We start from the raw sequence: 21,177 nt of genomic DNA, 5'->3' as shown, positions 1-21,177 counted from the left end.
GGAAGAGCGAGGTAGCTGGGGAATTCCAGAATGTTTCAGGTCACAGGTATAGGTCTCTGGACTTTCTCAGTGAGAATCAGAGCAATTCGAGTCTGGGTGAGAAGCCCTGTCAAGATCTAGGGTGTGCTGAGGAAGTTGACAGTGTTTTATGTCTCTGGTCTAGATTTCCACTGAGCTGCAACTTAATAGAGCACTGTGCTTGGTTGTAGATCAGAAGGGAGCCTGCCTTTTTATCTCAGAGGCTTAGGGGCTCAAGGGTGAGGGGCATCTGCTGAGAATAGAAAGGCAGAATTGTTTGTTCGACCTTCTGCTGTATCTATGAGTCCTTCTCTCCTGACAGGGGACTTGTTGGGGGGCGGTGGGTGCGGGGGACTCTTGCACAGGGTAATGCCCAGACCTCGAATAGCTTAGAAGAAGGAGCAGATGCCACGGCTTACTGGTGGGGAGAATGGACCAAGTGGACGGCTTGTACCAGAACTTGTGGTGGAGGAGTGAAGTCTCAGGAGAGACACTGTCTTCGGCAAAGGTAGGGGTTTACAGGGCAGAGGGAGTTTGGGCTCTGGAGAGAAGGAAAATAAGTGCTCTGGTTTGTTCCTCACATGAGGCATGGGGCAGGGGCTCTTCTGCTTGGCCTATGAAATGGTTTTCAAGACACTCTTTTCAACCAGCAGTTGGCCTGTGGGAGGCGCATAGCATGTCACCCCATGTGGCTCCTGTCTCCGTGAAGCTCGCTTTAAATGACAGTCCATGGCAGCCCAGAAGGGGGAAGAGAATTCAATTCAATACAATTCTACCAGCATTTATTAACATTTACTATGCATCCGGCACTTCCTTAGGAGTTAGGGATACAAAGGCAAAACGCAAGTGTCTCTACCCTAAGCTTCCATTCTTCTGAGGGTGGACATCTAAGTGTATATGTGTGTGGAAGGGTCATAAACACCCCCATCGCTTTGCCTTGGTTACAGCAGAGGCAATGTTATGGCAGGAATTTATGTCCAGGACTCCTGTCTTGTTGGTCACCAGAGTTCTATCCTTTCCCCTCATTGGCTGATCTAGCTCTATACAACTGCTTGAATTTGACCTGAGGAGTCAAATAGCTTAAGATTCCCGGTGGAATGGTCTCCCCTAAGCCAGTCGGATTTTTCCTCAGGAAGCCAGGCCACAGGGACAAACCAAAGCAGGAGGCTTACTTTTAGGGAGTAGGGGAAAAGAAGTGTCCATTCTGGTCCAGCTGGGGAGGTCATTTTGTCAAGGCGGAAATATCCACCACAAGTGCTTGGGATGGGACCAGTGGCCTTTTCTGAAATGGATTCATGGCCTGCATATCCTTATAAAACCGTTGGTGAGATGTCTTGTGACACCTGACATTTTGCTTCTCTGTTTAGGAGGAAGTCTGTCTCAGGACTTGGGAACAAGACCTGCACAGGCACTTCCAAGAGGCACCAGCTGTGCAAAGTACAGGTAGGGGTGCACTGGTTTCTGCCTCACCTAACTTCCTCCCCACCCTCGGCCCAGCTCCCTGCAGACAGAGCAGGCACAGGCCAGGTCCTAGGGGAGTGTCTGAGGGCTCAGGCCCCTGCTTTCCTTCTGCCTCCTTCAAATACAGGGAGAAAAATAACCCTGCCCGTCTCCCTTTCCTAGTCAGTTCAATGCAAGCATTTTGCTCAAGGCTTCAAGCATGGTCTTGCCCTCATGAAGCTTTCTGTCTAGTAGAGGAGACACATAGAAAATGAGACTGCATCATAGGGTTCCAAGCAAGTCATAGGTGGACAGGACTAATGACGCTTAAAGGAGGGAGCAGACAGAGAGGGACGCACAGTCAGGGGGAAAAGTGAGGTCTTCTCCCTCTCTCTTTGGGATTCTCTGATTCTACAGTGGGGCAGGGCTTCTTCACCTGGACCTTGGGGGGTGGGGAGGAGGAGCAAAGGAGGGAAATAGATGAGTTAGAATTCTTTCTCAGGCATTTATTTACTAGCTATGTGACTGGGTAAATCCCTCCCAGACGCAGTTTTCTCATCTGTAAAATGAGGGTAATGATAGTGCCTACCTCATAAAAGTTGGTGGGGGATCAAATAAGATTACATATAGAAAATACTTGCAAACCTCATGGCACTCTATAGGTATCATTGTTATAAATAAATTGTTATCATTGTTAGAGCTTTTGGTGATATGGTATCCGTTTCAGAAGCCCTGGTGTCTTGGTCTGGAGATTCTCAGAATGAGCTTGTGGAAGGAAGTCTTCATTTTAAGTAGTCTTTACAATGCCAATCCAAGGAAGAAAAGTGTGTGTGTGTGTGTGTGTAAGACTTTCATTCTACACTGAATTAAGCAGTGGCTGTGGCATCATGCCAACAAGCACAGGACGCCAGAGCTGCAGTGGGCATTAAAATATATGTCCAAGCTAGAGGAGATCTTAAGACATAGAGTATCAGAGTTGGAAGGGACCTTAGACATGATTTGATTTCAAGACCCTCATTTTAAAGAGGGAAGGAAACAAGCATTTATTAAGCACCTACTATGTGCCAGGCAGTGGGCTAAGCGGTTTACAAACATCCTCTCTTTTGATTCTCACCACAATCCAGGGAAGTGGGTACTATTATTCCCATTTTCAGTCAAGGAAACTGAGGCAAAGAGAGGTTAAATGACCTGCCCAGTATCACACAGCTAGTAAGTATCTGAGGTTGGATTTGAACTAAGGTCTTTCTGACTTCAAGCCCTATTCACCTTGCCCAAGGTGAATCACTTTGCTCAACTAGGCACATCCAGGACTAATTTTGTTGTGCCTTCTCTCCACCTCCCGAACCTGGGCTGATCTTTTCTAAACTTCATGACCAGTATCAGTCTTTTAGAATGTCAGCTCCCTTTAAAAGAGAAAGGCCACCTGATTTGCCTGCTTTCTTGGAACTTTCTTCCTTTTGTCCTTGTCTATTTTTCTCATTGGGGCAGCTAGGTGATGCCATGGTGCACAGAGTGCTGGACCTGGAGTCAGGAAAACTCATCTTCATGAGTTCAAATCCGGCTTCAAACCTTTACTAGACCCTGGGTAAGTCACTTACCCCTGCTTGCCTCAATTTCCTCATTTGTAAAATGAACTGGAGAAGGAAATGGCAAGCCACTTCAGTATCTGTGCTAAGAGAGCTCCAAATAGGGTCATGGAGAGTTGAACATAACTGAGAAATGATTAAACAAAAATGTTTCTCACCAGAATGTGATTAACATGTCCCCTTTTAGGAGTGTCCTTCTGATGGAAGAAGCTTCAGGGAGGAGCAGTGTATATCCTTCAACTCCCATGTGTACAATGGAAGGACGTATCAATGGAAACCCCTATACCCGGGTAACAAGAGTCTCCTTGTCTCACAATGCTACTAGGTCGTCAGTTCTTTCAGAGAGATGGGTCAGCTCATCTCACAAGCCTCCTCCTTGACTGTATTGAATACAGGTTTTGGGTGTTCAGCCAAAAAGCTGCCACACACTGGAACCAACGTGGAATTTGGAATCTTTGGTGGGTTGATGGTTAAGGCACAAACATCTCCAGCAGCAAGAGTGTGGCTTGGGCTGTTAGCAGTTCCACTTCACGTCTGAAGAGTGATTTATACTTTTCGAAGAACTTTCACAAGTTGTTGTTTTTTTGTTTTTGACCTACTATTTCTTTTTTTGTTGACCCACTGAATAGTGCTATGATGTCCAAAGGGCAGGGATTATTAAAGGAGCCCTGGTTGTACAGTAAGAGGACCTAGGCTTAAGTCTCACTTCTGATAGTTCCACAGTCTGGGAGAAATTGGGAAAGCCATGTCACCCCTTGGGTCTTAAATTTATCCATCTGTAAAATGAGGGGGTCAAATTAGAATAGAGACTCTTATTTGTTTTGGTGTCTTGGACCCTGTTGGCAGTCTGGTGAAGCCTATAGATTCCTTCTCAGAAAAATGTTTTTAAATACATAAAATATATAGGACTATAAAAAACTCAATTATATTGAAAATTAGTTATCAAAGTATTTAAAAATCTCCAAATTCATGGACCCCAGATGGCCTTTGACCTCCCTGCTAACTCTAGATCTGGGCTCCTATGAGCTATGACTTCTGATTTATGATGAAGGAGCTGAAGAGAGATTCAGGGCATTTGCCCAGGGCCCCGCACCAGAGTTAGTGGCAGATCCAGATTCAAAGCCTAAGTTTCCTGGATTCCTGTCCAGTGTCACCCCGTCATTGAGCCTTACATCTGTTTTAATGATGCTACTTCCCAGCCCTCAGGTGCCTGAGAAGGGACCCAAGGGAATAGAAAATAGAAGAAAAAGTATTGTAATTAAACTTGATTTGCTTTCGGGATTCATACTATGATTATTAGTGCCTTTCATATGTTTTGGGGGAAGGCTTGGGGTGATTTTTCTTTCTTGTTGTGTGTTACTTGGGCTTATGTTAAAGTAATTTTCCTGAACACATAAGGATGGACAGAAGGATGAATGCAGAGGGAGGTAGCCCACAGTGGTGGTAGGTGCACTGGATAATGAGCCTGGAGATATGGGTTCTAGTCCTTGTACTGCCACTTAATAGTTGCAAGTCATTTCCCTTTATTGGGCCTCAGTTCCTTCATTTGTAAAATGGAGAAGGGTATTTAGCTCTGTAGTGTCTAATTCTTGGAAGGCATGGGGCTGTTGGGTTAAATAACAATGGATATGAAAGTACTTTGTAAATTGTAGAGTAGGGGAGAGACAATCCAAGATGATGTTATAGCTTTGGGTGTGTGCTAGGGGTGTGGAAGGTGGGGAATTCAGCTTGTGATATGAAATTATAGGTAATTCACCAAGAAGACCATTGAGTGTTTCCATCAGCTTGATTTGTCCTTCTGTCTACCCCATCCCCCGCCCTCCTGATTCTCTCTCAAAGAAAACATTACCTGGTAGAGGCTGCTGACATTTCTGGAGCTGGTACCCTGGATTGTGGTCCTTTGGAGGTCCCTCAGGGGTCATTGATCTCTCTGGGGAAGCTTCTTTGTCTCTCCTGTTCCTCCTCGCTCCCTCTCCCAACATCATGCATGGCTACTGATGGACATGCTCTTTCCGTTGATCGTGTGGGTATCTCTCTTGCTTCTCTTTCCCACCAGATGACTATGTGCACATCTCAAGCAAGCCCTGTGACTTGCATTGCACAACCGTGGATGGCCAACGGCAGCTGATGGTACCAGCTCGTGATGGAACCTCCTGCAAATTCATCGACTTCCGAGGGGTTTGCGTGTCTGGAAAATGTGAGGTTGTTAAACATTATAGCAAAAATACTGTCAGTAACATTCAGGAAATTAGCCCTGATCCCATCCCTGGGCCTGCACATCAATGCTCTTTTCTGTAACTTTTTCCAGCCCATTGGATGTGATGGGGTCCTCTTCTCCACCCACACTCTGGACAAATGTGGGGTTTGTCAGGGTGATGGCAGCAGCTGCACACATGTGACAGGGAATTACAGGAAAGGCAATGCCCATTTAGGTAAGTAAGCTCATTTGGTTATCATCTTTGGTTATAGGGAAGGAGGGAGGGGAACAGGGAAACATGGGAGCTTCAGATCCAATGATGATGATGATGATGATGATAATTAATGACAATAAAACTTCAGATCTTTGATGGACCTGGGATCTCAGTGATCTCGGTGGCCTTCCCTCCATACAGATCTCAACCTCTTATCCAGATCTTTCCACAATTCCTTAGTAAAAACCCATTCAATTCACTGGATGTCTTCTGGCACTTTTAACATTTAGTGGATACCTGGAAAGGCACCCGTCTGTGACTCTTGCTCCATGACTAGTCCTTCTTCTTCTCCAGTCATCACTTATGATGCATTGCGTCTTATACACAAATTATTGCTAGTAACATGTTATAACATTCTCATACCCACTGCGCATCCCTCCATTTCCCTTTGGGTCAAATGCCCAATGTTAATACTTCTGTGATAACAAAATTGAGAGAGATAGTATGGTGTAATGGATGGAGAGGGAGTCTTGGACTTGGGAAGACCTGGGTTCAGATCCCGCCTCTGATGCACACTGTCTGTGTGATGCTGGACAAATTGTTTAGCCTGTCATTGCCTTGGGCAACTCTCTAAGATGATGAATTATAACATAGGTGCTGGTCTGCATTAGTAGAGGAACATTCCTCAGTCAAGAGTTCCCAAAGCAATTAAATAATGGGTTCAGTCCAAAATAAAAACAACCAAAAAAAATAATTCAGATCACTTTGGGCAAGGGGGTAACTGTGAACAAAGACACAAAGATTGGAATAAGTCAGGCAGGCATGTTGCAGAGGATGGGAGAGAGATTGGCCTGGTTGGAGTGAAGGTTTTATTGGGGAGTAATTAAAATCTTAGTTGTGGGGGAAAGCTAAGGAGTAATAGCATAGCAAACTGTAATCTAGACTCTGTTTTTTTTTTCTGTCCAGTATGATTTGTGTGTGAGCACAGTGAAGGGCAGATGGTAGGGCTAGCACAATAGAGGAAATGTGGCCACACAAGCTCTTATGGTATTTTCTTTTTAAAAAATATTTAATATTTTATTTTTCCAACTACAAGTAAACATTTTTAACCTTTGTTTTTTATAATCCTGAGTTCCAAAATCTCTACCACCCTCCCTCCCCCCACATAGAGAAGGCAGTTTGATAAAGGTTATACATGTGCAGTCATGCAAACCATATTTCCATAATCGTCATGTTGTGAAAGAAAACAGTATAAAAACCCCAAGAAAAATAAAGAAAGTAAAATAACAGTATGCTTCAATTTGCACACAGATTCAATTAGCTTTTTCTCTGGAGATGGATAGCATTTTTTGGTCATAAGCATTTCAGAATTTGTTGTCTTGGATCTCTGAATATTGCTGAGAACAGCTAAGTCACTCACAATTGATCATTGTATGATGTTGCTGTTACTGTGTACAATGTTCTCCTGGTTCTGTTCACTTCACTTTGTATCAGTTCATATAAGTCTTCTCAGGTTTTTCTGAAAGCATCCTACTTAAAAGATGACATTTTTTTCTTTTCTTTTTTTGGGGGGGGGAGGAGGAAGGCAGGGCAATTGGGATTAAGTGAGTTGCCCAAGGTCACATGGCTAGTAAGTGTTAAATGTCTGAGGCTGGATTTGAACTCAGGTCCTCCTGACTCCAGGGCTGGTGCTCTATTCGTGGTGCCACCTAATTGCCCCAAAAGATGATATTTTTAAAAAAGGGTGCTATGGTTAGTCTCTGCATGTGTGCCATTGGTGCCATGTTGAGGGAAGTTTCCCTAGGGTATCTTTGGTCTAGAGCCCCTTGGGTATGAGACTGATTCAAGGGCAGCCAACTGAAGGGTTTCAAACTGGAAAAATCTTAGAAACCAAGGACAATGAAGGTAGAAAAAGTTTCTTGGCCATCAAGAGAACTTATATACCCTCTTGTACTGTGTTATTATTGTTTGGTAGATGAAGTATGAAGGTCAATGGATTTTTCAGTTAATTCACCAAAGTTATCTTGATTAAGTTCATAGGATTATAGATTTCAAGCAGGAAGGAACTTTAGCAATCATCTCATCCAATACTCTTTTTTTTGAGGGTGAGGAAACCGAAGCTTGGAGAGATTAAATGACTTGCCCAAGTTTTGGGGGGTAACAACTAGCAGAGCCAAGACTAAGAGCCAGGTGTCTCTGCTTTTTTGTGCTGCCGCCCTCCCTCTCCCAGCTTAGGATATGAAAACATGAAATTTTACAAAACTAAAAAGTGAAACAGGTACCTATCAAGGCTAAGAATTCCCTTTTGAGGGAAAGGACAATTTTGGGGCTATTTGTAGACAAGATAGAATGTCAGAATTTTGTATAAATAGATCCCTTAAATGTATATCCTGGGCATATAAAAATTTAAGTAATTGGAAGGAGCAGGAGGACTTATAGATGAGTCCAAGAATGTTCAAAGGAGGAGGCTCACCCAATTGCCCCAATATGATTATAGCCTCTTTAGTTGGTCATTCAATAAATCTACTTGGTCATTCAATTCATTGTCAGCATAGTGTGGTAGAAAGAGCAATGGAATCAGAGGCAGTTAAGACCCTGGTTCTAACACTTAGCCATGTGACCATGGGAAACCTTTCTGAGCCTCAGTTCCCTTATCTATAAAATAGGCATAATAATACAAATATATCCCATTTGCCTGGGCAGCTAGGTGGTATAGTGTTATAGAGCACTGGGTTTGGAGTCAGAAAGACCTAGTTCAAATCCAGCCTCAGAATCTTCCTAGCTGTGTGACCTTGGGCAAGTCACTTAACCTCTTTTGTCACTGGAGAAGGAAATGGCAACTCACTCCAGTATCTCTACCAAGAAAGGTCACAAAGAATCAGACATGACTGAAATGACTGAATACCACCTGCCTCATAGGGTTTCTGTGAATGAATAAATGCTTATTGAATGAATGAAGAAAAGGGCTTAAGATATCTTAAAGCTATATAGAAATATGGGCTTGTTATTAATAACAATAAATAGTCCATCAATAATCACCTTCTATGTGATGGGCAGCTAGGTGGCACAGTGGATAGAGTACCAGGCCTGGAGTCTCTTCCTGAGTTCAATTCTGGCTTCAGATACTCCCTGTGTGACCCTGGGCTAGTCACTTAACCCTGTGTACCTCAGTTTCCTTATCTGTAAAATGATCTGGAGAAGGAAATGCCAAACCATTCCAGTATCTCTACCAAAACAAAACAAACCCAAATGAGCTTATAAAGAATGAAACACTATTGAAAACAATAGAATAGCAAATGTGACTTGCCCTGAGCCCAATGAGGTAGAGGATACAAAAATAGGATTGAGGCATAGTTCCTGTCCTCCATGTATGGAGTCTAGTTGGGGAGACAGGTCATTGAGGTGGAAAGATAGAGAACACGACAACGTCACGTGATTGGGCAAAGGCCAAAGCTTCCACTTTACCCAGGCATCTCGAAAATAGTCAGAGGGAGTGAGTGCCCTTTTTCTTGTTTGTTTGTTTTTTTTAAACTGACCAGAAAGTTGCCTGGTCATTAATGTATAGTTTCCCCACAGGCTATTCCCTGGTAACACACATTCCAGCTGGCGCCCGAGACATCCAGATTGTAGAACGGAAGAAGTCGGCAGACGTCTTAGGTGTGTATGGCCTTGGCGGCTAGCCTGGCAGTATTTGTCCTTTCATCCGCCTGCTATCAGTAGGCAAAATTTATGGCTGAAGAAAAAAAAAAATGGGTCTGGTCATGTAGGAGAAGAAACAGACTTCTGTGTGGTTCCAGAACCAATGGATAAATGTTACAGGGAGACAGATTTTGGCTCAGTAAAAGAACTTTCTAACAATTAAAACTGTCTGGAAGGCGAATGTACTCTGTCTCTGGAAGCAGTGAGGTCCCTGTCACTGGTGGTCAAGCTGAGACTAGGTGCCATACAGGAAGGCTGTGGAGAAGATTTCTGTGGATGATGAGAGAGGCTGGATGAAAGAACCCCCAATATCTTTCCTCAAGCTAAGATTCTGATTCTATAAAAAGTGACAGAGGGAGCCCCAGGCCATCAAATGTGGTTCCAAGCAGGCCATTGGGGCCAGTTGGTCCATGAGTTTTATTCAGTGACAATTTCTGATCCATGATTTCAGATTCTTTTCTCCCTTGTTTCTGGATGAGGGGAGCAACAGCAGATTGGTGGAAAAATTGAACAGCATATGTATTTCCTTTCCTTCTCTTTATTCAATCAGCTAGCCAATAAGTATTTAAGTGCTTACTCTGTGCATTACAGCGTGGGAGGCAGGCACTATGTGGCTGCAGAATGGTTCTTCTCAAGCAGGTGATCCGCAACAGGGTATTTCATGGAGCTGTTCGTTGCTGTGGTCGATCTCCTAGACTGAGCAGCCCCTAAACCACCTCAAAGGCAGGAGGTTTAGAGCTGGGTGGGGTCCTGATCTGGGGAGGGACCCACTTCAAAGCCAATTGGGCTTACTCCCAAGAGGCCCAGGCATGGGGCAGCATTCTAAGCTCTGTGGCTGCTGCCCCCTTTCCCAGAACAAAGTCGGCCAGGGCAGGATCTCATCCTCTGGGGCTCTCCCCTGAACTGCCCTCCAGGGACGGTCTGCCCTGGCCAAGGGCTTCTGGAGAAAGCAGCTTGGCGTAACTGTGGCTTTCAGCCAAGCCAGTGACTTTGTCCTCTTCAGTGGGAGAGACGGACAGTCCAGGAAACAGACTGTACTCTGGGCTGCCTCCCGAGCTTTCTTACTTGAAACAGACGCGTGGAAATACCAAGTTAAGACTCTGAGCATTAGGAAAGCCGCAGGAAGGAAGGTCATTATTGTCAGGAAACGGGTTTTGGATTTGGGCTGAAGGTTTAACCCTTTGCAGACAGACAGGTTCTTGCTGGGGGTCTGTGTATGTGGCTTTAACTTGCTCCATGATTCTCTCTGGCTCAGAATTTGATTTTTTTTAAAGCCTCCATTTTCTACTCATTTTGTTCATCTGATAATAAATTAACTTGCACCAGACTCTCACTTCTTGAATTGCATCAGGAGCTTTGGAAGCAAAACTCCTACTCTCTAGCAGCCCATTCCAGTTCCTGGAATAAACTTTTAAAGGACACGTTTTGGAAGACAAACCGTACCCAAGTCATAATTCTGCCTTCTCATCTTCTCCAGCTTCTGGCCTTCAGGAGGTAGTACAATGTAGAAGAAAACCTGCCAAGGCTGTAGTCCAGAGATCTGGGTTTGAATCTTGGCTTTGTTACCTTACCCGTTCAGCTGTGTGATAATTGGCCAGGTCATTTCTTCCTGAGCCTCAGTTTCCTTTGTATACAAGAAAACAATTAACTGGATTAACATTAAGGGCCCTTTCCAACTTCAGCATTCTGTGATGCTGTCCAGTTTCTGTATAAGTTCCTCTACAAGATAGTAATGGGGAGGATAAGAAGCCTCCATTAGTCCTCAAGTTAAGAAATGTGGACCTGTTTTTTTTTGTCTTTTTTGGAGGGGGGATGGCAGGGCAATTGGGGTTAAGTGACTTGCCCAAGGTCACACAACTAGTAAGTGTTAAGTGTCTGAGGCTGGATTTGAACTCAGGTCCTCCTGACTCCAGGGCCAGTGCTCTATTCACTGTGCCACCTAGATGCCTCAGTGGATCTGTTTTTTTTTTTGGGGGGGGGCACTTTAAAACCTTCAGGAAAGCTGGAAAATTTAAGCTTTCAGCCAAATCTACAACTTCAAAACCAGGTTCTCTCCTCTCACCTGAATTTGAGTGGGTTGTCTGCAGGGATCTGGGTGATCACTGGCTGCCTGTCTCTAGTTTTTAGTGCCAAACATAGGATGGGAGTGTACCAGACTAAACCCACCCACTGTCTATGTGTGCCTCCAATTCAGAGTCTTGCTGGAGTTAGGGAGATCTTTGGAAGTTCTTTGAGAAAAGGACTATATAAGTATACTGTCCTCTTTGACGCATCCCTTGGAATATCCTAGCTCAGGGATGGGTGCCTGCTAGGTGCCCAATCAGAACTTGCTGATTGACAAAGTGTTTCTTTTCAGCACAGACAATGGAAAGTAATCCTTCCCAGACCAGAGTGAGAAAACTTTGGATTCTCTGTACACAGAGCCAGGGAGTAGTCACCAGCAATCCAAAAGCTATTTCTTTTTCTTTCTGGCTGGGAATAGTATCATGGATGTCATAGAACACAGGATGCCAAGACTGGAAGGGACCTTAAGATACAGGATTCCAGAGCTGGAAGGGATCTTAGGGAATGATCTACTAGACCAACCTTTATGTTACAGATGGGAAAACTGTTGCTCAGAGAATAAGCAAATAGAAAGGACCCTAGAGATCATTGTTTTCAATTCTGTTACTTTATAGATGAAGAAAGTTGGATCTAATGAGTTTAAATGACTAGCTCAAGGTCATATAGGTAGTAACAGAGTCAGGATTCAAACTCAGTCCTCTGAATCTGAATCCAGTCCTTTAATCTACTTTCCTGCCCCACATTTTATAGTTTGGAAAACTGAGGTTTAGTTTGGGAAAGGACTGGCCCTTGGTCACATGGCAAATGGAAGAACTGGGACCAGAACTGAGGGTAATTGAAATGGGGGGAACTGTGGAATCAATCTGTGCCCCTCTTTCTTCCGCCAATGAATTAAGCACTTGGGGTCTGTTTCATTGGCTGTAGCAATGGCTAATCACCGCATAGCGATTCAAACCGTCCATCAAGACAGCCCAAATAGCAGCACCAAATGGGCCTCAAGCCAGTTATTTTCAATAGTCTAGACATGTCCTTTGTTGTTTATTTTAGGCTGATATTAAAACAGGAGTGCATTTCCTGAGCATGCACTGACTTGGGTTAGACTTTTGCCACGGACACAGGGTTTGACTCACCCACGTGGCAAAAGTCCTGAACTTGGAGGTATTTTTAGAAGCTGGGTGGGAGAGTGGGAGGGGTGTTGGGGGGGAGGGGAAGGGAGCTGTAGTCTTCTGAGTCATAGAAGGTTAGTGCTGGAAAGGACTTTAGAACATAGAATATTAGAGCTAGGTAGGGGCCTAGACCCTTCATTTGACAGATGGGGAATCTGGGGATCAGTAATCAATACACAAATCCTCATGTAGAGTTCATGGTAGAGCCATGTTGAGACCTCTGGGAGCCAGTGGCCTGGTTTCCCAGTGGCATACCTGGTTGACTCCAGATTTGTCTCTCAACCTGGCCATGGAGAGTCCATTGAAAGAATAAGTCAGCCCAGGGATACTCATTTAATACCAAGCAAAGGTTTCCTTCCTGGCTAATGACCTGTGCATGCTTTGTTGTTCTAGCTCTTGCTGATGAAGCTGGTTACTATTTCTTTAATGGGAACTACAAAGTAGACAGTCCAAAGAACTTCAACATCGCTGGCACCATTGTCAAGTACCGACGGCCCATGGATGTGTATGAAACTGGCATCGAGTACATCGTAGCCCAGGGTCCCACCAACCAGGGTCTGAATGTCATGGTATGCTTAACAAGAAAAAATGGGGAACTTATGACATGTAAAGTACCCTTCCAGAGGGAAGTGTTGAATGTCGGAGAAATTCTATTGTCTCAAATGAATCAGAAAACAGGATATGAAAATGTTAGCACTAGTAATGTCACAGAAATAAGAACTGATGTTGACACTTGTGACGATATCATAGAAACAGGAAGCGATGATATAGGTGCATGAGATGATATCACCATGCTTTGTTTTGATCAAGGTTGGAAAGGCCAGAGGGCAGGATGAATGAATTTGGGTATATGGTACTCTTGGCTAGAACGGGGTCTAATTATATACCTCCCTCTTCTGTCCCTGAATGTGGGTGATATGCCCAGATCATTACTTCTGCCAGTTCCCAAAGGTATTTGTGTCTTTTTTTCTTTTAAAGATTCCTTAGGCTAGAGAAATGTTGAGTCTGTTGAACTCATACCCTACCTCTAATCCTATGCCATGAAGAAAGCAGCTACCATATGACCTTAGAATACTCACAAGAAAATGATTCCATCGTCTCTCTTCATTAAACATTCCAGGGCCTCAGTTCTGGGGATCTGAGTTGCAGAGCAGAGGGGAATTGAGAACATCATGTCAAATCCCTTGCAGGGTTCTTTATAACCCTCAGCACAGGAGGGATGTAGAAACTCCCACTGAGCTCCTCATTTTCCAGGCACCGTAACAAAAGAACACATTCTCAGAGTAGAACAGTTGAAAGAGCTGAATTTAGAATCAGAGGACCTGTATTCAAATCCTGCCCATGACACTTATTTACTGTGTGACTCTGGGCAAATCTTCTAGCCTCTCTGGACCTCAGTTTTCTCATCTGTAAAATGATGCCATTGGACTAGATGCTCTTTAATTAAGGTTCCTTCCAGCTCTAAATCATTAAGACAACATGGTCAGGATAGGTTTTTGTTGTAAACCTCACATGTTCACTGTTTACCATATACATAGGGCATGGCTTGACAGTAGTTACAAAAAAAAAAGAGAATTCCTATGAATTAACTGAATGCTAAAATTACATGGAAGAGAATTTGATCTTTGATGATCCAGAGTGCAATTATGCTTCTCACAAGACATAGTTATGAATAGTGGGTACTGTACTAGCTTGATGTTTAATATCACGTTAGCTACGAGAGATTGCTCTAAATTCCAAATAATATTTTGATAGAGCCAGATTCAGGTAGTTTTTTTCTTTCAAATCAATTTAAATATTCTGAGTATACTTTGATAAACAAAGACTAGAAGGACATAGTTAATCCTCAATTAATCCCAAAATTTAGTTCCAAAATTCTCCCTCATCCAGGCCTCAATCAGACTAGTTGACAGGGGTTTGTCCTTGTTTCATTTCCCTTGCTTGCTGCCTGATTAAAGAGTACTTACAGTGAGCTCTGTGACCTTGGGTAAATCCACTTCCCCTCTCTGGGTCTTGTCTGTGTAATGAATAAAGATAATCTCCTTTAGCTTTGACATTGTGTATTCTAAGGTCCCTTCCAGCTCTGATAGACTGTATTGTAATATTCTATTTTCTAAGGCTCCATTCAGCTTTAACATTCTATGTTCTAACATTGTGTGTTCTAAGGTTCCTTCCAGCTCTGACTTTCTATGAGCTCTGATATAGGGGCTGAATGACCCACAGAAGGATAATTTATCTTTCCTCCAGGTGTGGAATCAAAATGGCAAGAGCCCTTCAATTACCTTTGAATACACTCTTCTCAGAAAGCCCCACCCCCAGAGCATCCAGCCTGTCTACTATACCTTCTCTGAAACTGCTTCAGAGAGTGCGGAGAGCCGGGAATTTGATGGTGGGGGGCTGGTGGGCTTTGTCCAGCACAACGGCAGCTACTATGGGAAATCGTCAAAGGAGAGGCTAGATCTAGAGAACCAGCTGTTTGGCCAGCAGGGCCCCTCCGAGGACCTCAACCTGAGCAAGGGCCAGGAGACCAATGAGGTGTACAAGAGGGCAGGAGGCATGGACTGCGAGGCTTCGCTGAGGGCCAAGGCCTTCCGAGGTAATGGGCTAGCAAGGGAAGTCCAGGGCAGAGGTGCCTTACCCACTGTGGATCATGCCAGACCATAGACTTTGATCATTGTTGCTCTCTCAACTTGGCAAAGGGCTTGAAGGGAAGGTTTCTCCCATACTACCCTTTGACATAGGCCTACTTGTTATTTGGAGTGAGGGCCATTGTCACATTGGGGAACTGGATGCATTCTCCCTTTTGGGGATGTCCTGCCTTCCTTCAGTTATGTTCTTATGTGCCTGAAAACATTCTTCAGTTCTCTTTAGTACAAAGTTCTTGCACGTGGCTTTGATCAGGACTAGCTGTGTAGAATGGAGTGGCTTAAGCCACTCCAACTCCAACCTAGGAGCCCAATCCTTTAATACTTCGATCCCTAACATCCTTCCTCCTTACCCCAGGACATTTGACCTAAGCCAATTCTGCAAGAAGGCAATACTTAAGCCAAAGGAATATATAATAATAACCTATTTGACCTGTATTTTTTATATACATTATTTCATTGACCCTTACAACAACCCTATGATGTAGGTACTACAGATTTATCCTCACAGAAGAGGAAACTGAGGTTTGGAGAGTTGAAGCAGCTTACCATGGTCATGCGACTGGTAAACATCGGATGTGGGCTTTGAACCTAGGTCTCTCAATCTGTAATGATTCCTTTTCAGCTATGATAGGGAAAAGATTTTTGGATTCAAAAACTTTTTAGCCTTTCCCAGATCACTCACTTCTTGCCGGTGTCTGTGCATGTCTAATGACAGCATAAAGATCCCTTTGGCTTGATACATAGCCAGAATAAGCAGAATATTTGAGCTGGAAATGACCTTAGAAACCCCCTAGTTCAGTGCCCTTATTTCACAGATGAGGAAAGTAAAGACCAGAGAGGGGAGTTGCCTTGCTGAAGATTACACAGCTAGACAGTGGCAGAGCTGGGTTTCTTGACTTTCTAATTCAATATTCTTTTCATTTGCTCCCCCCCCACTTTTGTTTTAAATAACAGATTCAAATACTACCCAGGTGGTTCATACGGGAGAGAAGGAGGATCAAGATGCTGATGCTCACTTTGCCTCCCAGGAGTTCCTCTCAGAAAATGCCATCTCCGACCAGCTTTTGGGCAAGAGCTCTGACTCTAAGGAGTTTGTCCTGAATGTAACGGTGAACAGTATCTTTGCTCAGGGTGATCCACATCATCCAGGGAGCTCCCCCATGGACAGCCTCTATTTGGACTATGAGGAGAATGAAGGGGCTTACATGCTCAATGGTACCTACCTGGAGCTAACCAGTGACAGGATGGCCAACACATCCTCAGAGACACCGTTCCCCAATGCCAGCGCAACCCTCCCCAGTTCACCTGGAAACAGGACACACAAAGCAAGGTAGGAGAGCTTTTCCCACATCCATATCCTATGTCTTTCGACACCTAAGGGCTGTGCTCTATAGGGGGACAAGGAGTATGAGCTTTTTTTTCACACTGACTAAGGTTCCACCATTTCTTTAGAAGATTCTTACTAGGTACAAATTCAGCAGGGAAATGTCAGTGGTTCACCAGGTGGGTAGGTTGAGGGAGATGGAGCTGTTTATATTTATTCAAGGGATATTGGGCAAGGCATCAAAAAAAGATGCCTTCTTTTTCTCTAGTTTCTAGCGCAAGATCAAGAGTCTAAAAATTAACATTATTTTCCTTCTTATTGTGCTGATGAATTAGGTAAGTTAGAGCATCAGGTCCTAGGTTAGGATTGAAATTCATAGAATTGGAAAGTCCGGATTCCTCGATTTGCAGATGAGGAAACTAAAGCCTAGGAAGATCAAGGGACTTGCCAAAGGTCATACAGATAGTAAGTAGAAAAGCCAGAATTTGAAAACAGGTCCATTGGCTCTAGATCTACTTTTTTTTTTTTTTGCATATGCCATTAACCTCTGTATAGGGGGTGAGTGGGTGAGCTGACTTCTTGCTGCTTTGTAGCATATAACTCTAGAGTGAACCTTGAAAGAGTATGAAGCAGATTTTCCAGATCTTGTTCCAGGGTGCAACCAAATTCATATCCTATGAAATCACAGAGCTGTAGCAGCAAGCACCCCAAGCGTCCTCAGGGTGGCTGCCCATACAGGTTCTTGGATCTGCTTTGATAAAGGAAAGCAACTCAAAATGGGTTAACAAGCTTACTTTAATCAGTCAGACGTATATCATTTACCTTGTTCAGGGGAAAAGGTTGGCACCTCGAACTTCAAAGTACACAGACAGAATTATCAAGACAGAAACAGATCTAGTAGACAGATTTCAAACTGTCCAACCATTACATCCATACCCAGTCAACATCTGGGTTTCAACATCTGGGTTTTTTCAAAGCCGGGGGGGCTCTGGACAACAGCTTCCCAGAATCCACATCAAATCACAGAACACTTCTCAAAGTGAGCCCCCAAAACAAAGCCTCAAATCAGGGTTTATATACCTTTCTCCTGGCTCAGAGAATGTAATAACCTTATTGACTCACTGGCCAATCAAGAAGTATCTACTGAAAAACAAGCCTCCCACCCCAGGCTTCAGGTGCACTTTAGCTTAGGGGCAGGGAAGATCTTCCAAGTTTGCATTCCCATTACAAGAGCTTTTCAAGATCACAGACTTCTCAGAGTTTCTTAGAGGTGCAGGAGACTGTATGCTGGGTCAGATATCAGGAAGACCTGAGTTTAAATCTGGCTTCAGATGTTAACTGTGTGAACTTGGGCAAGTCACTTAATCTTTGTTTGCCTCAGTTTCCTCAATTGACCAGAACAGGAATAAAAGCACCTATCTTGCAGGGCTGTTGTGATGATCAAAAGAAATGAGAACTGTGAAGCTCTTAGCACAGTTCCTGGTGCATAATAATTGCTATAGAAATGTTATAATAATAATTATAATTATTATTATTAGCTAGAAGAGACTTAAGAAGCATCTTAGATTAGCCTCTGTTTGAACAGGAGTTTTCTCTATCACATCACTGACCGGAGGACATTGAGATTCCATTTGTAGAACTCCAAGGAAGTGAAATGGGCAGCCTCCTGAGGCAGTGTTCTAATTACTAGAAAGTTTTTCTTTGATTAAGCCAAAATCAGCATCTCTTCAATTTTTTATCTATTCCACCCCTTTCCCCAGATGTCTATAGCTGAGTGGCATTAATCTTATGGTCTGTCAGAATTATATCAAGAAACTGTAAGACCAGAAGAAAATTTGTATCAGAAGCAGGGAACCAGGTAGCATGGGTTTAGTGACTTCCCTGGACTCTTCCTAGTTGATTAGAGACAATTCCAATTTTAGACAGATAGGTGGTAAGGTGGATAGAATTCAGTAATTGGAGTCCAGAAGACTGGAGCTTGAATCAGGCCTCACATACTAGCTATGAAATCCTGGGGAAGTCATTTAATCATCATCTGCCTTAGTTGCTTCATCTATAAAATGGGGTGATAATGGCACCTATCTCCCAAGCTAATTGTAAGGATCAGATGGGGTGATATGTATAAAATGCTTCACAAGCCTTCAAGTACTATATATATTCTAGTTATAATTAATTCTTATGTTTGGGTTCTTGGGGTCTGGACAGGCTGGGACTAGTGTGCTTGGATGGTCCAGGCAGCAGGACAAAGATGGTTCAGCTGAAGGGACTGAGAGCAGGAATTCATATGGGGTCCAAATCATCTACAAACATGTATTAAGTGCCTACTGTGTGCTAAGTGCTGGGTATACAGAAAAAGGGCAAAAACCAGTCTCTATCCTCATGGTCTGATGGGTAAAATAACATTCACTGATGATGAGTAAGCAGGATATATACAGGCTAAATTGAACATAATCTAATAAGGAAAATACTTACTTATAGAAGGCCTTATACAGCCTGAGCAAGAGGGTATGGGTGAGTGAGCACAAATCGATTCCTCTTAATGGAGAACATTCAGATTCAACAAAGTCAGTCATCACTGAGTGCCTGTGCCTGTAGTTGATCTTGGCTGGAAAATGACAGCTGCTTGTCCACTAGGGCATCTAAGGCATGTCTACAAATACCTATTCCATACCGCTGAGTGTGGCTCTTGCTGTTTAGTCCTTTTGTTCTTGAAGAGGACCATGAGTGCTTAAGAGGAACAAATTCCTGTGGCAGTGCACAAGAAGGGAGATTGTTTCTGATGTAGGGGAGCAGGAAGAGGTGATCTTTGAGCTAGGTCTGGACTGATGTGAAAAATGTCAATGTGATTGTCAACAAAGCATCTTTGTCTGGGACAATAGATTACTGGCTGGGAACGCCCCGGACTTAATAACATTTCTCTACATCAGGTTTAGCATGAGCAAAGATAGGCATAGGCCAGTAGTTAGTTGTGCTATAGGTTTTGGGCGACAATCTACCAATGTTATGTCAGCTTTGAGAGAGGATTTTGGTGACTTTTTATTTTGCATTTTTGGTCAAGTGCAAGGGAGTGGTGAAAGTTGGTTTCATTTGGGAAAACGCTAGAGAACAAAATCACAGGTTTATTAAGCACAAGGTGTTAGGGAAACAAAGACAGACAAAAAAATCCCCTACTCAAAGGGATTACTTTCTATTGAGCCTGCATACAAATTAGTAAAGCCGAAGTATCTACAAAGTAATTCCAAGAGGGAAAGAGTACTAACAACTGGGGGCAACCAGTAAAGGCTAACTTAATTGTTGAAGAATTCTAAGAGGGGATGCGTTTCAGACATGGCAGGCCATTGTGCAAAGGCATAATGATGGGGAACTTTATGCTTTGTAGTGAAAAGGGCTAGCACATCAGCTTGACTAGAATCCAATAAGTATTTATTAGCTATTAGGTACCTACTGTGTGCGAGGCAGAGGCTGCTAGGTAGCACAGTGCATAGAGCACTGGGACTGGAGTCAGGAAGACCGAAGTTCAAATTTGGCCACGGACTAGTTGTGTGACCCTGGGCAAATCACTTAAGCTCTGTTTGCCTAGGAAACAGCTGGGTGGCTCAGTGGATAGAATGCTGGGGATGGAGTCAGGAAGACTTGAGTTCAAAGCTGGCCACAGACACTTACTAGTTGTGTCACCCTGGGCAAATTGCTTAACCCTGTTTGCCTCAGTTTCCCCATGTGTAAAATGAGCTGGAGAAGGAAATAGCAAACCCACTCCAGTATCTTTGCCAAGAAAACCTCAAATGGGGTCAGGAAGAGTTAGACATGACTGAATGACTAAACAGCAACAACAATGACAAAAAGAAGCTGAGGGATCAGAAAAGGCTTCATGGAGAAGAAGGTTATGTTTGAACTGGAAATTGAAGGGAACCAATTAATCAAAGAAGCAGAGGCAAGGAGGAAATGGATTTCAAGGCATGTTGGACAGCCAAAGACGGGAGATGGAGCTCTCTCTGTCTCTTTGTCTTCTTCTGTCTCTGTCTGTCTCTGTCTGTCTCTGTCTCTGTCTCTCTGTCTGTCTGTCTCTCTCTCTGCCCCCTCTGCCCCCTCTGTCTCTCGTCTCTCTGTTTCTGTCTCTCTGTAATGCCAAGTCGTCCAGGATAGCTAGGCCACAGAGAATGTGGAAGAATAGAAAAGTAGGAAGGGACCAGAATACCAAATAGAGGAGTTTATATTTGATTCTAGAGGTAATAGGGAGGTTCCAGAGATAAAATGGAGTGATTAAGTAGGATGATGAAATAGTCAGACCTGGACTCTGGGAAAATTGCTTTGCTGACTATATGGAAGCTGGATGGAGTGGGGAGACTCTATCGTGGTATAGAGGGAGGCAGGATGGTACAATAGAAAGAATGCTGGATTTGTAGTCAAAGGACCCTTGTTCGCATCATGTTCCTGATGCTTACTACCTGTGTGACCTTGGGCAAGTCACTTCACCTCCCTGGGGGCCTCAGTTTCCTAGAGTGTAAAACAGAGGGCTTGGACTTAATGGACAGACACCCCTAATCAAGGTGTATGAGGTTCAATGAAATAGGAGGCTATTAGAGTAGTCCGAGAGAGATGATGAGGGCTTGAGGTAGGGTGATGTCTATGTGAATGCAGAGAAGGGGAGAACAATGGGAGAGATGTTATGGAGATATAAACAGAAAGGTTTGGCAACTGGGGGTGTGTGTGAAAAACTGAGGATGGCATAGTCGTCAACTTGGGTGACTGAAAGGGAAATGAAAGGAGTGTGGAAAGGCAGGTAGGTGGGAGCCAGAGTGAAAGGGCTTTATATGCTGGGCA

General features: G+C 43.7%; 1 protein-coding gene across 1 annotated transcript in view; it reads left to right on the top strand.

Moving 5' to 3' along the window:
- ADAMTSL2 (ADAMTS like 2) overlaps window positions 1-21,177 on the top strand; it is a 49,561-nt gene that overhangs the window by 3,326 nt on the left and 25,058 nt on the right. The window contains exons 3-11 of the mRNA XM_069069245.1: window positions 384-526; window positions 1,386-1,461; window positions 3,232-3,334; window positions 5,101-5,246; window positions 5,353-5,476; window positions 9,032-9,112; window positions 12,778-12,953; window positions 14,632-14,980; window positions 15,987-16,362. Coding sequence (XP_068925346.1) covers window positions 384-526; window positions 1,386-1,461; window positions 3,232-3,334; window positions 5,101-5,246; window positions 5,353-5,476; window positions 9,032-9,112; window positions 12,778-12,953; window positions 14,632-14,980; window positions 15,987-16,362 — 1,574 coding nt within the window. The remainder of the gene's footprint in view (window positions 1-383; window positions 527-1,385; window positions 1,462-3,231; window positions 3,335-5,100; window positions 5,247-5,352; window positions 5,477-9,031; window positions 9,113-12,777; window positions 12,954-14,631; window positions 14,981-15,986; window positions 16,363-21,177) is intronic.

Source organism: Petaurus breviceps, unplaced genomic scaffold, assembly GCF_028583685.1.
Source record: "Petaurus breviceps papuanus isolate PSGF00001 unplaced genomic scaffold, PetGlider_PUasm1.0 90779, whole genome shotgun sequence".
NCBI classification, from domain to species: domain Eukaryota; kingdom Metazoa; phylum Chordata; class Mammalia; order Diprotodontia; family Petauridae; genus Petaurus; species Petaurus breviceps.
The sequence above is the reverse complement of the archived record's forward strand: the minus strand, read 5'-3'. Positions and strand labels throughout refer to the sequence as shown.